This window comes from Mastacembelus armatus, chromosome 1 (genome assembly GCF_900324485.2).
Source record: "Mastacembelus armatus chromosome 1, fMasArm1.2, whole genome shotgun sequence".
NCBI lineage: Eukaryota > Metazoa > Chordata > Actinopteri > Synbranchiformes > Mastacembelidae > Mastacembelus > Mastacembelus armatus.
Genome location: NC_046633.1, coordinates 25928279 through 25948299, shown reverse-complemented (window position 1 = coordinate 25948299; position 20021 = coordinate 25928279). Strand labels below are relative to the sequence as shown.

Sequence of the window (20021 nt, the reverse complement as noted above, 5' to 3'; positions counted from 1 at the left end):
GGCCTGGAATGTTAGGCAACCTGCTTTGGAAGCAAGAAAAGACAGAGGAAAGTTGATGTTTTTTAAATGGATCAGTACTAATTTAGCCCTTACTTGTGTCTCGGTAAGGTGCTAATGGACAGCATGAGGGAGTAGAGAGAAAAGAAAAGCAGATGTGAGTTTAGACATTGAGAGAAACAAATTTCAGCAGCTACATCATCAATAGTTTCAGAGTAAATGGAGTCTGATAAAAAATGTTTAAAAAAACCCTGTTTTATTCTTAAAATCAAAGTCTGAGCTTTAGCCTTCATCTAGCTGCTATTAATTAATTATTTGTTTACTATAGAGAAAACATACAAACATAAAAATAAACCTCAAAAAACATCATATATATATATATATATATACATATATACATATACATATATATATATATATATATATTTTTTTTTTTTTTTTTTTTTTTGTACAATTTATATGTAATACAACAAATACACAAGCCCAAACATACACAAGCTGGCATTCAAAATAAAGAATGTTTTAAAATCGAACATACATTCAAGCTAGTACAAATATTTTATGGCTCCCAAGTAGCTTTAAACACATATAGTGCATTTGCAGTGTGCATCTAAAGCATACAATAAATCCGCATTTCAGCTTGTTATACTGTTTTGATCAGCATCAAAGGATGGCTCGTCAATAGAATTTCATCTCTATATTTATGTACTAGAAGAACAGCCCAGCGGGCGCTATTTGTGTAAGATTTTTCAGAGTGATTGATCACTTCACTTGGGAGTCATAATAAGTCAAGATCAGACGTGCAGCCAAGTTGCAAGGTTTCTAAAATGAAATAACCATGCACAATAAATGTAACATGGTAAAAAACAACTTTCAAATATTTTATGTTTATAATAGGAAGATCAGGCACACCTTGCGTGTTGTACATGCCCACAGCTGGGTTGTTATAGACTGCAGAGTCCCCCAGGAGAGTGTTGTAAGGATTGTTAGTACCATGGGGACGAAGGAGAGCATTAGTTATAAGATGATTAGCCATGGCTCCTGGTATAGGCAGATAGAGAAAGAGAGGAAGAGCAACAGCCAAGTTGGGAAAGAAAGACAGAGGAAAAGCAACAGCCAAGTCAAGAGAGAAAAAGAGAGAAGCACTCGAGAAAAAATGGCAGAGTAGAGACAGAGGTCGAAGGAGAGAGCATGTAAACGTTGCAGAGTGGAAGCAAGCAAGAGGAAAAAAAGAGGAAGGGAGAGTGAGATGGAATGTGAGTGTGTGGAAGAAAGAGAGAGAGAAGAGGACAAGTAAATCAAACAAGCAAACATAGTTTGAGGTGAAAGGCAAGAAAAGGCTTGACAAGTCGTTCTTGCAGCCACTGCATACGGGCTGAGAGAGGTGACAAGAGAGAGAGGGGCGGGCAGTGAGAGAGAGACAAAGAGTAGCACAGCTGGGAGCAGATTGTGCTGCAGTTCAATATGCTTGAGCAGAGAAGCATGACTACAGGATAGTTAATGGAAGAAAAGGGGCCAAAAAATGTTCTCATTGCATTATCCCTCCCTAAGTGGAACACATATCATGTACACATTAAGACACTGCAGCAAAACACCAGACAAATGACCATCACTGCACACTCTTCTTCCTGAATTACTATATCGACTGTTTATCTCTACTACTACTCCTAAAACTGGATGTATGTCATATAGCTTTAAAACATAGGTTTGAATGAAAAAAAAGTGCCGCCATGTGAACATGTTTAACTAAAACATGTTAGCCACAAAACCTTTGTATTCAGTTCATAACAATTAATAATAAATATTAATTAGTGCACACATTATACAAATATTAAGGTAAATATGTCAGGGTGACCACACAACTCATTTGTACCCAACACAACTAGACCAGACATGAGAAATAACAAATAGCAGACATAAGATTGTCTTAAAATGAATTTGTTCTTTCTTCATTTTACTCTCCTAATTTCAACACGCCAGTCTCCTATCATAATATGCAATTTAATCCATTCCATCCTTATTTCACTAAGCCACTCTATGCAGTCATTTGAAATCTACTGGTTAAGAAGCTCTCTCCACCATACTTTAAAGAGTGAGGGAAGGAGGAGGTGGGGGTGTCTTAAGCCCTGTCTCACTAAGTGTGTGATAATTCAGGGACTGACACATACCGTGTCTGCTTTAGCATCAATCTGTCATGCTAACAGCTTATTAGTGGCCCGAAGGAAGCGATACTAACAAATGGCATTGTATGTGTGTCTTGCACTGTAGTGTGTGTGTGTGTGTGTGTCAAAATGTCTAGCCATTGGGGTGTCTGTGTCCTCATTATCCTAGCCATACTTATGGCTTGCGTACGTCCAGTAGATTGCTGTGGCTTACTCTGGAGGAAGAGAAAGAGACAGCCCAAATACAAGGGAAATACAGTGAACTAAGCCTAATCATTGAAAAGCTTGTTAATGACAGTATCCTTCTGGTAATAAGATGAGCTTGGCAGAATGTGCAGACTCTCAGGTGAAAAATACTGCAAGACTTCTGTACATTTCTTGCAATGTAATTTAGCTAATAATAAAGCTATATAACAATAAAGGAACCACTGTGAAAAAGAAGTATAAAAGCCCTTTGTGGCCGGTCAACTCTAGAGATTTATACACTGGTTGATTTTTCAGCTTTGACAACAACTGGCTCCAAACTCACCCTCCTGTAAATTCATCCTTTAAAGCAGCAAAACAGCAGTAAGAGATATTTACAGTCTATTCTGTTAATCTTCATTTCCACAAGAAGAGAGTATAAATGTGCTTATCAGAAATTTGGACTCCTACCACTTTACTAAATGACAGCGTATGCTGTCTGAACCTCCTGCTATTAATAAAATAGATATGGTGACAGTGACGAGAATGCAAATGGTAGGTATCCTGTGGTTACCTCTGTTGAGCGTGGCAGAGCTGTTGATGTCTCCAGTGATGAAGGAAGACTCCTGTTTCCTCACAGTGTCATTCCACATCCTCCTGATACGACTCTATATGCAGAGAAAGGGGGGGAAGACATGCCAACAAAGAAGGAAAGAAATATAGTAAGAAGCACAAGTAAAGAAGGCATGGCAAAAAAAAGGGCAAATTAGTGCATGAGAGGCAGTACGGGACAGGAAAAAGAAAAACGGGTGGGGAAAAATAATCACCCATCAATGTCATTTATATTCCATCTACCTATATGTGAAGGTTGAAGTCAGGGTTTGGGCTGTTTCACTTTCAGCACATTTTAAGTGTGAAAATACGATTTAAGAGTGATAACCCAAAGCACTCATGGCATGCTCTGGCCTCACCTGAGAGTCTGCTGTGCTGTAGCGTCCAGGTGTGCAGGCAGGTAAGCTCACCTGTGAGCCTGTGGAATAGCGGCCTGGCGTCCGTGAGGTAGTGGTTTTACTGGAGGAAGAGATGGAGGTCTCCACACTCTTGCCGCTGCAGCAGTGAGTGCGCAGACATTTACCATACTCTTTACGCACCTGGGTGGAAGAGCACAAATTGTCCCATTATAAATTTTTTCCACAAATCTAAGTGAGACATACTGTAACTTAATAAATTATCCCCGCTAGATTCTTGCACTCAAACTTCTACAAACAATGACTCCATAAAAATGTAGGTATTAAAACATTAAGTGAATAAATTTTCCCCCATAAACATCCACCCTGAATGTTATTACTGCCACATTTCCATCTGAAATGGACATACTCCTTGGGGAGACATATGATGCACTCGTACACAGAACATCTGCATTTAGATCCAAATCAAGTTAGAACAAATAACACTGTAATTGCTTTTTAACAAGCTTGTTGGACTGGCAGACATGTATTGCCACATGCTCTGTTTGAACAGCTGTGTGGTGAGTTGCTCCATGCATCTTGGGAGAAACTGCATTGGACTGCAGCCAAAGACAACCTCAGCACTGTTCTGAGGAAAGCTCTCAGGATACCTGATCCTATGGCCTAACACATACTTAAGAACAGCACACACTGACATCTACGTGCACATACACAGACAAATATGCATAGTACTTGTTTACTGTTCATACACCTAAAACTAAAAACTCTCTTAGGGACTGCAGCCTTATGAGAGTATTAGGCGTTTGATGAATTTCATTTGCTTCACCTCCTCTCCAGCACTCCCAGGCAAGGACAGTGTGTGGGAGACTCTGTAAAATATCCCAGGATGTGTAGGCTCTTCCTGGAAACCACATATAATTTAAATTTAAAAAGTGATGCATATGTGTGCTCACAAATGCCTATAAACCTTTAGATCAACCAAACCTAAAACATGTCTGTTCAAAATGAAAGTAGGATTTGAAAGGGGAGCCATGTGTCAGTGTGAGTCGGCTCAATGTACTAAATTACAGACAAAATCAGAGCAGCATATCTGCAACCGGTGCCACTTAGACCTCAAAACAGATATGCATTTCCTCGGCATGTGTCCAGAATTTAAAACTGTTAAATCTAAATGTTATCAAAGTTGTGAACAAGCTATTTCAAGCTTTATGACCCCACCTCATGATGAAAAACAGCATTTTTCTGCTGGGGGATGACAGATGCATTTTAGCTCAGTTTGTTACCTGCTGTCAGAAGGCAAGACAGACAGTGGAAGTGAGAAAGAAGGAGGTAGTGAAAATGAATAAGTGTGAGAACTGGGCAGCCAGCATGGTTATCAAATGACCAATCAAACCTCTGACAGCTCTGCAGATATTTTTGGTGTCCCTGCTGATCAGTGCTAGCATGTGTAAGTCCCTGTGTTTGTATTTGTCTGCCTGTCATACTGTCTCTCTATTTCTGTCTGACTTTTGTCTCTCTGTGTCTCTCTCACCTTCTTTTGCAGTATGCAGTGGAAGATGAAGATAAACATGCCCTGCAAAGAGTTGAAGATGGTGAAAAGGTAGGCCATGATTACAGTGCTTTCGTTGATGTACATTAGGCCGAAAGCCCAGGTCAGGCCAAGCAGACACAGCAGAGCTATGGCTCCAATCACCCAAGACCTACAGAAGAAAAAAGGGAGAAATCAGTTATCACTTTCTGTGCATGAGCGTCAATTAAAATTTCATTCAACCATTTGCTATTTTGGTTGCATTGAAAGTGGGATAACATTGTGTCTTTCCCTGGAATAAAAAGCACTATTCAGCTGACCTGTGGATTTGTGGTGCCATGAGGGGGTTAAGATAGCTATTTAGAGCAACACTGTGGGAGTGGGATGAAGGAAATCAGGACGTTTTGCTTAAAAGAATTATACTCCTGAAAAAAGTGATAATAAAAGAGGGAAAGTGGATTTGCTCATTTAGATAAAATCTCCAGAAAGGGAGGGGAAGTTATAAGTTAGCTGACATCAGCCACTAGTATCTACAAAGTCAGGTACACAAAACTTTAGTACATGGTAGACGATAAAAGTTGTTCTCACAGGCTCTGAAGTCTGTTAGTGCAATTGGGACTAGAGCAATTTAATGGAATTGAATTTAATTAAAGCTTTTAGGCCTGAGAACTTCCATTTTACACAAAAGCCTATAGAGAAGTGAGTCAAAAAGGCTAAATGTCAGAGACATTTGGTCATGTTAAGGCATGTGTATGCATCGTAACTCCTCGCCTGACTGGGTGCACGTGGGCGTGCGTGTGTCCATGTGAGTGGCTCCGCTGGGCAGTACGTATAGGGATATTACAGCCATTATAAATGACATTTCCCACTAAAGGTCACAGTTTCGGCTCTGCCACAGCTGCAATGATGGCTGTTAATTTGACCGGCTGAGTGGCCAGTGATCACCTCTCATGCAAGGAATGGAGACAAGGGGGTAAGAAAAGAAAAAGCAAAGAGTCAAAGACAGAGGTGGAGATATTAGGTAAGTCGGTGGGGAGGGATGAGTAAGAAGAGGAGAGAGAGTGAGACTGAGGTGATTGATTTGATGTTGCCCTCTGTGGCACCATTCAGGCAAGACAGAACCTCCAATAAAGCTCGTCTGATGACCCTCTTCAATAAAGGGTATAGTCATCCCTTCTTTTCCATCCCTCCATTTCACCTCTCCTTCCAGTGCTCCCTTGAGTCATGGTTTCTATCTTAGCTCAGTTTTCCCTGGCTCATATGTCACTATTATAATATTTCAATAGCACTAAATGTCTATAGGTCACAAGAGTTCACAAATCACGCATGAATAGGTAATCTGTTTTACAGGGCAGGTTAATGGTTAATTCAGGGATATGCAAAGAGTCTAGACGCATTCTGCAGAAAAATAGGAAGACAAGTAAACCGACCAAAACGTCTCTAGAAAGACGACAGACATCTGACTGGAGGGTGGCCTTACCAGAGCCAATCCACAACAAAGACAACTTATGATGGCTTGAAGTTAAAGAGACAAGGAAAACAAAAGAAAAACAAAAAAATAAGACAAAAATTGCACAATGACGATTAACGAGTAAATGAACCACAATACTAAATGAGTAATGAGAAGTGAAATAGATTAAAATCTATTCAACCTTCCATGTGCTCAGAAAGACTTGAGAAAGAAAAAGAAAAAGATCCAAAGCATTATTTAGTAAATGTTTCTTTGATTTGCATCTTTGATCCAGCTTTTTGATTACATTCCCCTGAACTCCACTGAAGCAAAGATCAACTGGTTTTGTCTTTATTCTGAAACACTTCCCACTTGAAGGCCTTATTAAAACTGCTGTCATGAAATTTACATGGGCAGTAATATTTAAATGATAAATCAAATGAGTAAGCCATGTCGTGACATTAAAAATTCTGATCTGTGCCTTGATAAGGCGTCGAGCTTCAAACCATGACATATTGTTTGAATTAGATTGCGCTCTTTTGTCTTAACCTGCACTGGAATGACAAATAACACAAATCTTAATTAGTTATCTTAGTAGACAGTTTTAGAGAGAAGTTTAGCATCCTGTGTAAATTAAGTCATATTTCCCATTTATATGAGTGATTTAAGTACACTAGTGATGTGATTAATTCAGTTGGTGTGAGTGGTGTCCTGAAATAATGGTAGACAAAGCTAAAATTAACTACATGTAACATACTAACATACAAAAATTGGCTGGTGGACATCACATTTAATATGAAATTTTACACTTTCTGCCTGTCTGTCCAGGATTAGGATAATAGTAACAGGAAACAACAAACCTGACTCTGTTTAAAGGCAATGAAAGCTCATTACATATTACATTATTTGATCCTTACAAAACCATATTGTAAAACCATTTTGCTTTACGAGATTACAGGAGGGTGTGCAAGATTATTTTCTATTTCAGCTAAGCAATATAGGTCAGGAATATAGTGTATAAAATTACAATATAAATGCAATTTTTCCTTCTTTCATTTTGGTTTATATTAAAATTAAACTAGCAAACTATAGCCTAAGTGCTGTGGGTATGCAGATTTTGTTACCTTTGGACAGAGCCAGGATAGCTATTTCCCTGTGCTGTTATTAATATACAAACATAAGACTGGCATCAATGCGTTCATCAGGGCAAGAATAGAATCACAGTGGTTGTAAAACCAGCAATACTGGTGCAGTAACAGGATGGTGAAATATAGTACTTACTTGATGTTGTCCAGACATCCAGAATCTGGTTTGAGAATGGCCGTGTGATGGAACATCTTATAAAGAGCAATGCCAAGGAAGATTACATTCAGCTGAAACACACAGGCACAGACACATACAAGTTAATATTCTGAAACAATGAGCCTAATTAAAGACGTCATGTCAAAACAACAGTTCACTCACACACAGTGCATATGATTTCATTTTCCCTTCCAGCAGTAATTGGCTTGGGGACACAGTATCAGTCCACAATCAGCAACCCTTTATGTGATCAAAATACAGCAGCTTGAGCATCTGGGAAAAACACTAGTCATTACAGCCATCAAGGATCACTGTTACAATACAAATCCAATTCTTACAGATGATGTCTATTCTATTGGCCTGCTAATGCATAGATAGGGCACTTTAATAATGACTGTCTGTGATGTTGTATCGGTCTCCAAGGCTGTTTATGTTACCAATGGGCACTGAGTCATAACAGAACAGTCCCACCTGCATTGCTCCCACTTACAGCCCCAGTTAGATCAGTGATAGCCTAGCTGACATTTCTAAAATGAGTATAGAGCTTCAGTGTACATGCTGACATTCACCTAATTGGGAACATGTCCCAGTGCTTTCATTCTGTCTTTCTCAACTTTACTGAATATACTGTATGTACTCTACACATACTCTACATTTGATGAATTATCAGTTATTGACAAGAAAATGGTGAAACTGAACTCTTGTGCTCTCTGTGGTCCTCTTTTGTGCTGTTTAATTGTGCAGCATTGTAATAAACTAGTGAGACCAGAAGGAAATACTGTGCATAGATCATCAGCTAAGTGCCTAAGAGAAATATAACTTTATTGAGCTCTTATCATAACCTGTGTGATGTATAACAGTTCTTGCTCTATGTCCCTCCAAAGACTTCCAGCTTGTTGGAATATGTGCCCACTTCAGAGTTAATCTGTGAGTGGGAATTATTAAATTGATGCATAAAGTTCCTTCTGCTTCCACATATAATGCTGAAGAGCTAATGCAAACCTTGTAAGAGATTAACAAACACCTGAATGCAACCTGTTGTTTCTGCACAAACATGACAGCCAGTGTACTTCTGTACATGTAGTGCATTGTGAAGTGTGTGTGAACATGTATGTGTAGCTCACCATTATTATGAGTGTAGCAGGGCCTATAAAGCTCCAGATAAAGTATGTATCCAATCTCAGCCAGCACCTAGAGATAGACAAAGGGGGAGAGAGAGAAAGAGTGAGCAAGAGGGAGAGACAGAGAGAGACATCATGCATGTGAAACAGAGGGAAGAACAACAGGAGAGGAAAAACGCATGGGGATTAAAAACATGCTCCAGGCACAGATGGATGTGGTGTAGCAAAGATTTAAGATTAGAAGACAGGACATGCATCACAGTTACACACGCACACTCACACAAAGGAGGAAAGTAAGAAAAAAAAGGTGCCATGCCATACAGTATATCAAATACATCACAATAGATGTAAGACGAAAGAAATTGGGGTGGATGAAAAAGTGAAAGAGAAGAGAAACAGTGAGAAAAATGGGGCAGGAGACCACACTATATGCATACCTCAAACATACTGTACATCACACGTAAAGGGGGAAACAATAAGTGATGAGCACCTTGTGATAAATAAACCTTTACTTCTCCCTTAGAGCACAGACATATGACACAGCCACATCCTGGGCAAAAATATAACATGACTGTGTTTGTTTGTATGTTGAGTTATGGATCCAGCCCTCATGCCAAACTATTTATGGAGTGAGGTTAAAGGAGAGAGTAGGGACATACACACGTTTGTTTTCATTCCTCATGGGGACATCACATTGAATTTTTCACTTCCACTTTCACATTCACTTCTTGGTGACATGCCCTAATCTTAACTAAAACCACTACTTGCCTAACCCTAATTCTAACATATTACATAATTCTTACCCTTACTAAAATTCAATGGTGGGGTTCAGCAAAATCGAGTCTGCACAATGTGATCGTGTAAGCAGGTTTTGGGCCTCATAGTGCACATCACACCAGGCGCACATACACACATACATACATTATATACACAGAAATATTCAACTACACATTCAGAAAGTGTGTGTGCATTTCTGACCACAAGTTTGGCATTGGGAGTAAAAGATATACTGCTGTATGCTGAAAAACATCACCCAAACATCTTACCCATCAACTGCAGCAAGCAGGGCAGGGGTGTAAAAATGCCCCCCAATGCCCTCCACTGAGGTCAGAGCCAAAGGGTTGCAGGGAAAGGTGCCAGAAAAACCACTGGAGCAAAATGGCAGACTGATTCATGACCAGCTGCTTTTGAATTATTAATCTTTCAATTTCCACCACATTAGAGAGTGCTCCATTATGGATCCCTGCCTGTGCCACTGTATCCTCCATTAGGGTTCCTTTGCTAAGCCAAAGCCACCTTTATTACAGGGCATGAATGGGGAGCATTCTGTGACAAGGTGATACAGCAGGGATGGAAGATGATGTTTTCAGAGGTTTTGTCTCAATGTGTTATGTCAAACCTGATAAGCAGTGCCATTTTCAAGGCTGGATTTATAAATGACATATAATTCATTTTCTGTCTTTAATAAAAAGTACTTTGCTATGAAAATAGTTATGTCAGTTACTTTTCAAATCCATCAGGCATCATTAAAATCAAAGAATCAGTTGTTGGGGTGAAATATTATTTGGAGCAACAAGAATATATTTTGGGGAAATTTAACTTTTACAGCCTTGCTGATTCTAGTGCAACTGGTATGATGGGCTCGATGTTACTCTTCCAAAAGACTTCACTTCATTTTGCATTTTTTCCATTTTAAACCACAGCTACTGTCCCAAGTCTTCTAGTCTGCTGACTAATGGCATGCAGTCTGATTATTCATCCAGAGCTTGGCATTCAGAATGTTCATGTTTTAATGATCACCCCACAATGATATTGATCTAAGCAGTATTGATCATGTGGATTGGTGTGGCTTGACGATTAAACACTGCTAAATTCAACCTTTTCCTCATCTTTAGACCTATACAAAGGGAAGTGTAGCTAGAGGAAAGATGTCTGGTCTCAACGACAAAAGGCACCAAGGATGTGAACATGACAGCATGTGAATCAATGAAACACAGGGCCAATAATTTGTCACTTTCTATGAGGAACTGAGGAAAGAGATTTTTCTAATACGATACAACATCCAACTTGATAATATCCTTTTTCGCTCTTCTGATTGCATACATCTACACAATGTAGGACAAGTCACAAACATGTATAGTGTCATATATACTGTACATTGTATGCACATAATATACCTATGTGCTTTTTATATAAAATATTGGCCTCTTTTCAGATTCACAGTATGAAGGGCGTGGACAGGTCATGCATGTGAAGCTGTTATGTTCACTCCTGTGTATCTGTATCCCACTCATCCCAGCTTTTTGTTTAACACACACAAATGCAAACCAATATGGCTGTGTGCACACCCTGACAGACCACTCCATCACTCCATTCTCACACTCTTTCACTTAATCCCCTCCTCCCTCAATCTGCTCCACCATGCATCTCCTCCTTCTATCCTGGCCGTTAAATCCTTCCATATTCAGACATTGTCACTGCTGGGCTCATGCCTGCACTCTGTTGGGGCATCCTCCCCTGCTTGGCCTCATGCATCCCTCCTTCTTTTCCTTTCTTCCCTGCCTCTCTCCCCTCTCAACCTTTCTGTACTGATTCTTGATAAGTGCCACAGCTTGTACTGTCCACTGTGGCAAGCATAGCCAAAATGACAGCAGGCACTCCAGCCTCCCTCCCTTTCCTCCCTCTCCCTGTCATCCATCCTTCCTTCGGGCTACACTGTCTTTACCAGCCCTCTATCCTTACACTCGGTCGGTGCCATAGCTCCTGTAGTCCACTGCAGCAGAGACGGCCACTATGACAGCAGGCACTCCGTATCCTGCCAGGTAGAAGTACTTAGTCCTGGAGTGTTCGCTCTCAAACACCTCTACCAGCATGATGTAGAGCTGCACTCCTTCCAGGAACATCCAGGTGAAGGCTGCCAAGAAGAAGAAATGGAGCAAGGCTGCAAAGACAGCACAAGCAATCTGGCAGGGGAAAGAAAAGGTGGACAGGATTTAAAATACAATAACACTACACTCTGTATATGATTAATGTGGTGGACAGGCGATAAGGGTATGAGTCAGGCTTGTGAAGTAATAATTTATGATTTTCACACAAGCAAGGAAAATGTGAGGGGTTAAAATCTAGGCTGCCAATACTAGAACAGAGAGAAGAAGGACAGGATAAGGCAAACAACATTAGAGTGAACTGACATATGTATACTATGGCAGCAAAAATAGACTACAGAACCGTACACACTTTACTCCACATCTACAATCATTTAAGGAGGGAAACTATAAGTGACAGGTTAGTGCTATGGCCTGTGCTGGTTGACCACATTTCTAGCAGAAATAGCAAAAACATTCTCAAAAGGGGCTGAGAGAAAAAGAGGGAGCTGGATTGTTGAGGAAGGTGAATAACTTGGCAACACCATTGAAAATACAATGACTTTTGTCAGCTCCAAGGATGAACAAAATAAGTGGAACTGCTGCAAAAATGACTCAGCAGCTTGGTATGAAAGGGACAAAGCATGCATAAAACAAAATTTGGCAGGTTTGAGTTTGGAAAAAGTCAGTTTAGATATTGAAAAGCAATTTATATGCTTTTAAGTGAAAATAAACCCATATAATCAAAATATTGTACATGTTTCTAATTATCTTTTGAATCTCATGAAATGGCTATTATCAGATATCAAATAAAAAAATATAACATTGGCGCCCACCTGTACCAACCAGTGGTTATACAATCATATTGAAAAGGAGTAAATGGATTTTAAATGACATTGTTATTAGCCAGTGAATAGTGACGGATGAAAGGGGTGTAAAACAGTTGGAGAGGCAGATGAAACACTTAGAAAACCCTGTGAGTGTCATGAATGCAAAAAAAAGAAAAGCAGCAGAAAATGATGAGCAGGAGGTGAAACGACAGAAGGGTATCAAACCCAAAACCATTTCAGCAATAGGATAGGAAGAAAACGAGTGCTTAAGAAATGAAGGTGAAGGAAAAATTAGTAGTAAGATTTGGCCTTTCACATTCATGGCAACATTCTAATTTAAAGACTCACTCCTAAACCACTGAATGAGGGAGCTAACAGACCGACTTTTTTAATCGACAGGTTTGCAGAGACAGACCATTACCTCATGTCTGATAGACAATGAGTTTAGGGGGTGAGAGAGAGACTCATTTCCATTTCTAATGATCGCAGTGTAGCTTACACACAAGCAAAGATACACAGAGACATGCACTTACACACACACAGGTAAAAAAGTGGCTTCTTATGCAACGTAATTTAGTTTTCCTGCTGGAATTATTGGCTTAACCAGCTGTGAACTAAGCAACGTTGAAGTTGTTAATGGAGGTCACAAACAGTCGCCAGTAATTAACAGTATGACACACACAAATGCAACAGCACACGAACATTCAAAGAAACATGATCCCTACCACACAAACACAAACAGGTGAAGAGAAATACACAAAGCAAATTTTCTTATTGACCACTCAGCTTCAAAATACTATGGAGGCAATAAAGGACCCTGAGCACATCCTCCCCCACAGACAAAGGTGAAATAAAAAAAATATATATTTAGATGCTTAGATAGAAACTGCATCATGTACATATACAGCACTGAAACCAACCTATATTTTTCCAGTATACTTATTATAATTAAGTGACCTTGACCAGAGGAATTAGAGGAGAATGTCTCATTTCTGAATCTGTCCCCTTAGATCTGTGTGTAAACGCTTGCACCCAAGAGAGGGTTAAAGTCCTAATCCATGATTGGCATACTGAATGCAGACCATATGGATTATACAACATGGGCTCTGACTGGAATTCAGACCATGTGGACCCTGATTGCTGAGCCAAAACTGCACTGAACTGTAGACTGTTAGGCATGGATGCTAATACTGGTTAGTTTGCTGATTTGTAAAAAATTATTCACAAAATGCAACTCAATTACTTAAAAACACCCTCCACAGACTCAGGAGCAGGACTATTTTCTATGGGTGTCATCAGGACTAAAGCATAAAAAAACAGTGCATTCCTAATCTCCAAACCAAAGTATGGTTTTAAATTAACACATCTGGGAGTACACTGATATATATTTGTACTCTCATAGTGATAAAACAATCCAATTTATCAATATGTATATATTCTATTTTATGTTGAACTCTGAAAAAATGGGTTCTTTTTTCATAGCAGAAGCCAAGCAGGTCTTCACTTTAGCTTTGGTTTATGTTATTGTTCTTCCTTTGCAGTTGTGAGCTACAAAAGCTTAGCACAGTTCCACATGAGCAGTGGTAAAGCTTGTACATCATTAACTGTAATAGAAAATAATCCATTCTGGCTGACCTGCTTCTCTTAAGAAGATATTATCAATCCAGGACCTTGAGAGGTTTGCTCATCACTAACAACTGCTATGCCTTTAGAATATGCTGCATTCATGAACCGGTTCTGCTCATATGCATAGCTGTCAAAAATAGGAATCTTTGTCTACTGCTTGACATTGTTGACATGCACACAATGACATACTGCCAATACAGATGGACACAGTGACCCAAAATATAGAACAGAATTTCTGTAAAATTAAAACTGTTATGACTATATGGCATACCTCTTAATACTACTGGCAACATCTGCATTTCAAACATAAAATCTGCTCTTCTCAGTATCAGGAGTGTTTGAAAATGACTGCTAGCACAGCATCAACTTTTTACAGGGAGACCAAATAAAGAAAACATGAGACACCACTTTTATAGAACTTCTGTGATCAAAATACAAAGTAAATACTGAAAAATTACTTTTGAGGAAATGAAAGTTTCAGTGCTTATAGATGTTAATTCTACAGTTTAGTATGACACAGTATGTGAACACTTAGAAACAGTACTGTAACATAAATGGCCAAATGCATGCACATCAACAATCCTGGCTCAAATGAGCTTTGTTTGGGAAATGTTTTTTTATTTTTATGAAAATCCTCTCTACAACCACCAGGATTCCCTGTTACTGTAGCCTGAAGGAGAGAATGACTAACAAGACTGAAGCCTGAAGGCTGAAGTAGAGCATAACAACAGTTAGCTGCAATAATATAAGCAGGTGTATGCATTTTGCACTGTGGCACCTAACCGTGGTCATATAGCTTAATTTGGTTGCATTGCTTTTCAACCAGCCATTGCTGTAACACAATTAATCCGAGGGCATGTCTGGCACTACAATGTCTCCAAATACTAATGATGTCATGGAAAACTAAGCCCAATTCAGGCATACGAGTTTTGCTCGTTTTCCCCTTTAAAATTTATAAGAAAAAACCTTCAGCCTCAGCTGGTTTAAATACACAGATTTGATTTGTTCAAATACCACCCAGAGAAATTTCTGTTTTTGACTTATTCTGGGAACACTGCATGCACCAAATCTGCTATTTCTTATTCATGTAGCTGAAATGTGGTCAAGCATTGACAGCAAGTTAGTAAACATTTCACAATTGACTCTGCCAACAATGTGGTATGATCTGTGCCGTCGGTCAGTGGACAGTTATGCCAAGCATGTGTCAGCACAGCATGAATAAAAATGCAGTTAGAAATAAACTCTGTGAGCTTAATATTTGCTTTTATTTATCTATTCTAATAATAACAGAGTCGTCATAGTTTATAGTCCAAGAATATGCGCACAGATGCTGTGCACTGTACACACATACACATACAAAGAAAGTCTTGCCCTTCTTACCGGCTGATCAGCCCTGTTGATCCCAACCAGGAACAGTGACTCAGCGATGAAGAGGTTGATGCAGAGGTTCTTGTGGATGGTGTTGCGGTCAGTCTGCAGCCCGCGGAAGAAGCAAAAGGTAAAGATGCAGATCAGCAGGCACACCAGCGACAACAGGATCCCTACCCATGTGATGACATCCAGGAGCAGATCATGCACGCTGTCTGCTTTCTGTAAAAAGTGCCAGAAAAGAGACAGACAAAATCAACTGTAACTTCCATTTACTATAGTTAAATGCAGTATGTTTAGCCTCATTTTGCTAAAAACATATGACTCATTTTTTGTGAAATAAAGCATATTATAAAAATCCATACAGACACCCACTTCCCTTCTAATTACTGATGTGGCTGTGTGTCACTGGGCATTCAAGGGCCACAGTGTTACGCTGTGTTGCACAGGTGCGCTGGCTCTATCCATCAGCGTCCTGCAACCTGGCAGACAGAGCAATGCTCAACATAGCACTGCTGTGATGGGTCTACTGCTCAAACCCTCATACTGTGTGCACACAGGCCTGCCAAGCTAGCTCTGACCATGACCCCTTTAGAAGTAAAACACATCCTCTGGCGCAGAGGGGGAGACTGGGTGTCACCCAATATCTACAGTTACAAGAGCCAATTTGTGAAGAGGAACTTGGTCTTAACCACAAAAGCTGTAGACAAAAAAGTACTTATCCCACACACAGTGGCACAAAAAGGTTTTAATCCACTGCCCACTGTGGCTCATGGATGTCAAAATAAGTTCATTCATGTTGAAATCACTAAAATATTACTTTAACAGCAAAAGATGTCCAGCAGGTTTTGTCTCTGATTGAAGCTTCTATCAACCTCTTTTGGTAATCCAGAGTTGTATTTTTTTCAAACCCTAGGTATTGTCCCTGTCAAGTATAATTCCTCAGTACTGAAGAGTGTGGAGAGTTATAAACTATTTGTCTTTTTGTCTCTGCTCCTCATGCTCTTTCTCTGATCTGCAGACCAGCTTGCAAACCATTGCTAATCATATGATGAACAACTTACCCTTTGATATTGCCCACCCTCCTCTGGCAGGTACAACAGAATAAACGCCTACCTTGACCTCCACGTGGGCCATCAGCACCGCAAAGCTAGTGAGGTGTGTGCAGGAGCAGCTGGTGTGTGTGCGATTGGTGGCCAGCAGACGACAGTCCTGCGTCGACCAGAATCCCGTCATGGTGCGTTTGGAGTAGCTCCAGAATGAACAGTTGGGATTGAAGTTCTCTTCCGAATGCTAAGGGCAAGGAAGGAGGAGGGAGAGAGAAGAGAGAAAACGAGAAGAAGAAATTGAGTGAGACAGGGACAAAAAGGCAGAGGGGTGGAGGTTCAGGAAGACAGGGAACAGATACTTAGTCATGGGGAGGTGGGAGGTAGAAGCATGGAGTGGACGTGGAGCCAAAAAAAAGTGAGAAAAATGGTGGGAGGAATTGGTGGAGGAAGGATGGAGAGAAAGAAATGCAGAGAGGGAGTCAAGCACACACAACAAGAAAACAACAAACAGAAGGGACAGAATGAGAGTGTGGCAACAAATAAACATGAAGCCAGGGCGGGAGGTGACAGTACTGTGTCCGTGCTGTTGTGTGAGATTCTGATGTGTAGGAGCTGCTTGTGTTGTGTAAACTGATGAAGTTTTGTGTCGTGCTAGTGAAGGTACTCTCAAAATGAGCAAGTGAAACCGTGAGGATTTTTGCTGCTAACAAGCTGGATCACCAACTGGATCAGTATTTGCAAGTCAGTTGTGAAATTTTCAGATCTCTAAACAGTGCCCATAAATCACTCATTTACTAAATATTTTATTCTCAGCTAATTACAGCTTCTACATAATTATGACCAAAAAATTTGGCTATTCCGGTCACTTATTTTTCCTGGTCAAAACATAAGATTTGAATATTTTTACATTCAAGTCTTAAGTCTCTTCTTAAGTCTAAGAAAAGTCTAAGTATTAATTTTTATTCATCCCAATGCAAATTTTTTTCTAATCTTTTTAATCTAATTAATCTAATCTTTTTCTATTGATCTGCTTTTCTAATTCCCCTTGTATCTTTGTGAGTTTTACATTGACCTTTTTACATAATCCCTGATCATAGCTGTGCTTGCTACACAGGGTACATACTGCAGGATGAGAGTTTTACAAAGACTGGTTCACACAACTGGAGCCCCAGAAGCCTTATATACGGTATGATGTGATTTATTTTAGTCTTTAAGCTTTGAAGAAGGGCAGCATGGTGGCTGAGTGGTTAGTGCTGTTGCCTCACAGCAAGAAGGTCCTGGATTTGCAACCCAGCCTTTCTGTGTGGAGTTTGCATGTTCTCCCTGTGCTTGTGTGGGTTTACTCCAGGTACTCTGGTTTCCTCTCACAGTCCAAAAAACATGCATGATTGGTGACTCTAAATTGCCCATAGGAGTGAGTGTGAGTGTGAGTGTGAGTGTGAGTGTGAGTGTGTGTGGTTGTTTGTCTCTGTGTGTCTTACAGTGGGTACGGAAAGTATTCAGACCCCTTTAAATTTTTCACTCTTTGTGTCATTGCAGCCATTTGCCAAAATCAAAAAAGTTCATTTTATTTCTCATTAATGTACACTCAGCACCCCATCTTGACAGAAAAAAACTGAAATGTAGAAATTTTTGCAAATTTATTTAAAAAGAAAAACTGAAATATCACATGGTCATAAGTATTCAGACCCTTTGCAGTGACACTCATATTTAACTCACATGCTGTCCATTTCTTCTGATCCTCCTTGAGATGGTTCTGCTCCTTCATTGGAGTCCAGCTGTGTTTAATTAAACTGATTGGACTTGATTAGGAAAGGCACACACCTGTCTATATAAGACCTTACAGCTCACAGTGCATGTTAGAGCAAATGAGAATCATGAGGTCGAAGGAACTGCCCAAGGAGCTCAGAGACAGACTTGTGGCAAGGCACAGATCTGGCCAAGGTTACAAAAGAATTTCTGCAGCACTCAAGGTTCCTAAGAGCTCAGTAGCCTACATAATCCTCAAATGGAAAAAGTTTGGGACGACCAGAACTCTTCCTAGACCTGGCCGTCCAGCCAAACTGAGCAATCGTGGGAGAAGAGCCTTGGTGAGAGAGGTAAAGAAGAACCCAAAGATCACTGTGGCTGAGCTCCAGAGATGCAGTAGGGAGAAGGGAGAAAGTTCCACAAAGTCAACTATCACTGCAGCCCTCCACCAGTCGGGGCTTTATGGCAGAGTGGCCCGACGGAAGCCTCTCCTCAGTGCAAGACACATGAAAGCCTGCATAGAGTTTGCCAAAAAACACACGAAGGACTCCCAGACCATGAGAAATAAGAACACAAAAACCAGTTCTACTTGTCATTTTGTACCGTCCACCTGTTCCTTACTCAGAGTTTTTAACTGAATTCCCTGACTTCCTGTCTGATTTAGTGCTTAGATCAGATAAAGTCATTATAGTGGGAGATTTTAACATTCATGTAGATGTTGAAAATAACAGCCTCAGCATTGCATTTAATTCTATATTAGATTCAATTGGTTTCATTCAAAACGTTAATAAACCCACCCACTGTTTTAATCACACCCTTGATTTTGTTCTGACCTATGGCATCGAAATTGAACATCTAATAATTTTCCCCCCAAATCCTGTTTTGTCAGATCATTCTTTAATAACTTTCGAATTTAAAATGATGGATCATGCAGCGTCTGGAAGAAAATTCCACTACAGCAGATGTTTATCCGACAACGCTGTTAATAAATTTAAGAAAATGATTCCATCTTTATTTGCATCTATGCCAAGTATAAACATAATGGAGGGCAGCTGCCTTAATCCTACTCCCTACCAAATTGATCATGTTGTTGACAGCGCTGTAACCTCACTGCGTGAAACGCTTGATTCTGTAGCCCCTCTGAAAAAGAAGTTAATGATTCAGAGAAGACTAGCCCCATGGTATAATTTACATGTTCGTACCTTAAAGCAGGCATCACGAAGGCTGGAAAGGAAGTGGCGTTCCACAAACTTAGAGGAAATTTTTCTAGCCTGGAAAAACAGTCTACTAACATATAAAAAAGCTCTCCGTAAAGCCAGAACTGCATACTATTCATCACTAATAGAGGAAAATAAGAACAATCCCAGGTTTCTTTTCAGCACTGTAGCCAGGCTGACAAAAAGTCACAGCTCCGTTGAGCCCAGTGTTCCCTTAGCTCTCAGCAGTGATGAATTTATGAGTTTCTTTACAAATAAAATCACAACTATTAGAGATAAAATTCAGCAGATGCTTCCTATACCTGCAATAAATGAATCTTTTACTACAGTAGCTCTTGAATCATCTGTAGGACCTCAGTTATGTTTAGACTGCTTCTCTCCTATAGATCTCTCTGAATTTACATCAGTAGTTGCTTCATCGAAATCATCAACGTGTCTCTTGGACCCCATCCCGACTAGACTGCTTAAAGGCACCCTGCCATTAATGAACTCATCTTTATTGGACTTGGTAAATTTATCTCTAGTATCAGGCTACGTACCACAGGCCTTTAAGACTGCAGTAATCAAACCTTTACTCAAAAAGCCTAGTCTTGATCCAGGTGTCTTG

At 40.0% G+C, this 20021-nt stretch overlaps 1 protein-coding gene across 7 annotated transcripts in view; it reads right to left on the bottom strand.

Annotated features, from left to right (window-relative positions):
• The window catches only part of adgrl3.1 (adhesion G protein-coupled receptor L3.1), a 130932-nt gene that overhangs the window by 6712 nt on the left and 104199 nt on the right, over positions 1-20021 (bottom strand). For 3 of the 7 annotated variants that reach the window (XM_026303337.1, XM_026303341.1, XM_026303338.1), the window contains 9 exons: positions 16516-16692; positions 15412-15621; positions 11454-11674; positions 8715-8781; positions 7570-7661; positions 4842-5010; positions 3314-3493; positions 2917-3010; positions 94-111 (listed from right to left, as the gene is read on the bottom strand). In XM_026303337.1, coding sequence (XP_026159122.1) covers positions 94-111; positions 2917-3010; positions 3314-3493; positions 4842-5010; positions 7570-7661; positions 8715-8781; positions 11454-11674; positions 15412-15621; positions 16516-16692 — 1228 coding nt within the window. Of the gene's footprint in view, positions 1-93; positions 112-909; positions 1039-2916; positions 3011-3313; positions 3494-4841; positions 5011-7569; positions 7662-8714; positions 8782-11453; positions 11675-15411; positions 15622-16515; positions 16693-20021 lie in introns of all 7 variants that reach the window. The other 4 variants (XM_026303343.1, XM_026303344.1, XM_026303345.1 and 1 more) reach the window with 3 other exon arrangements.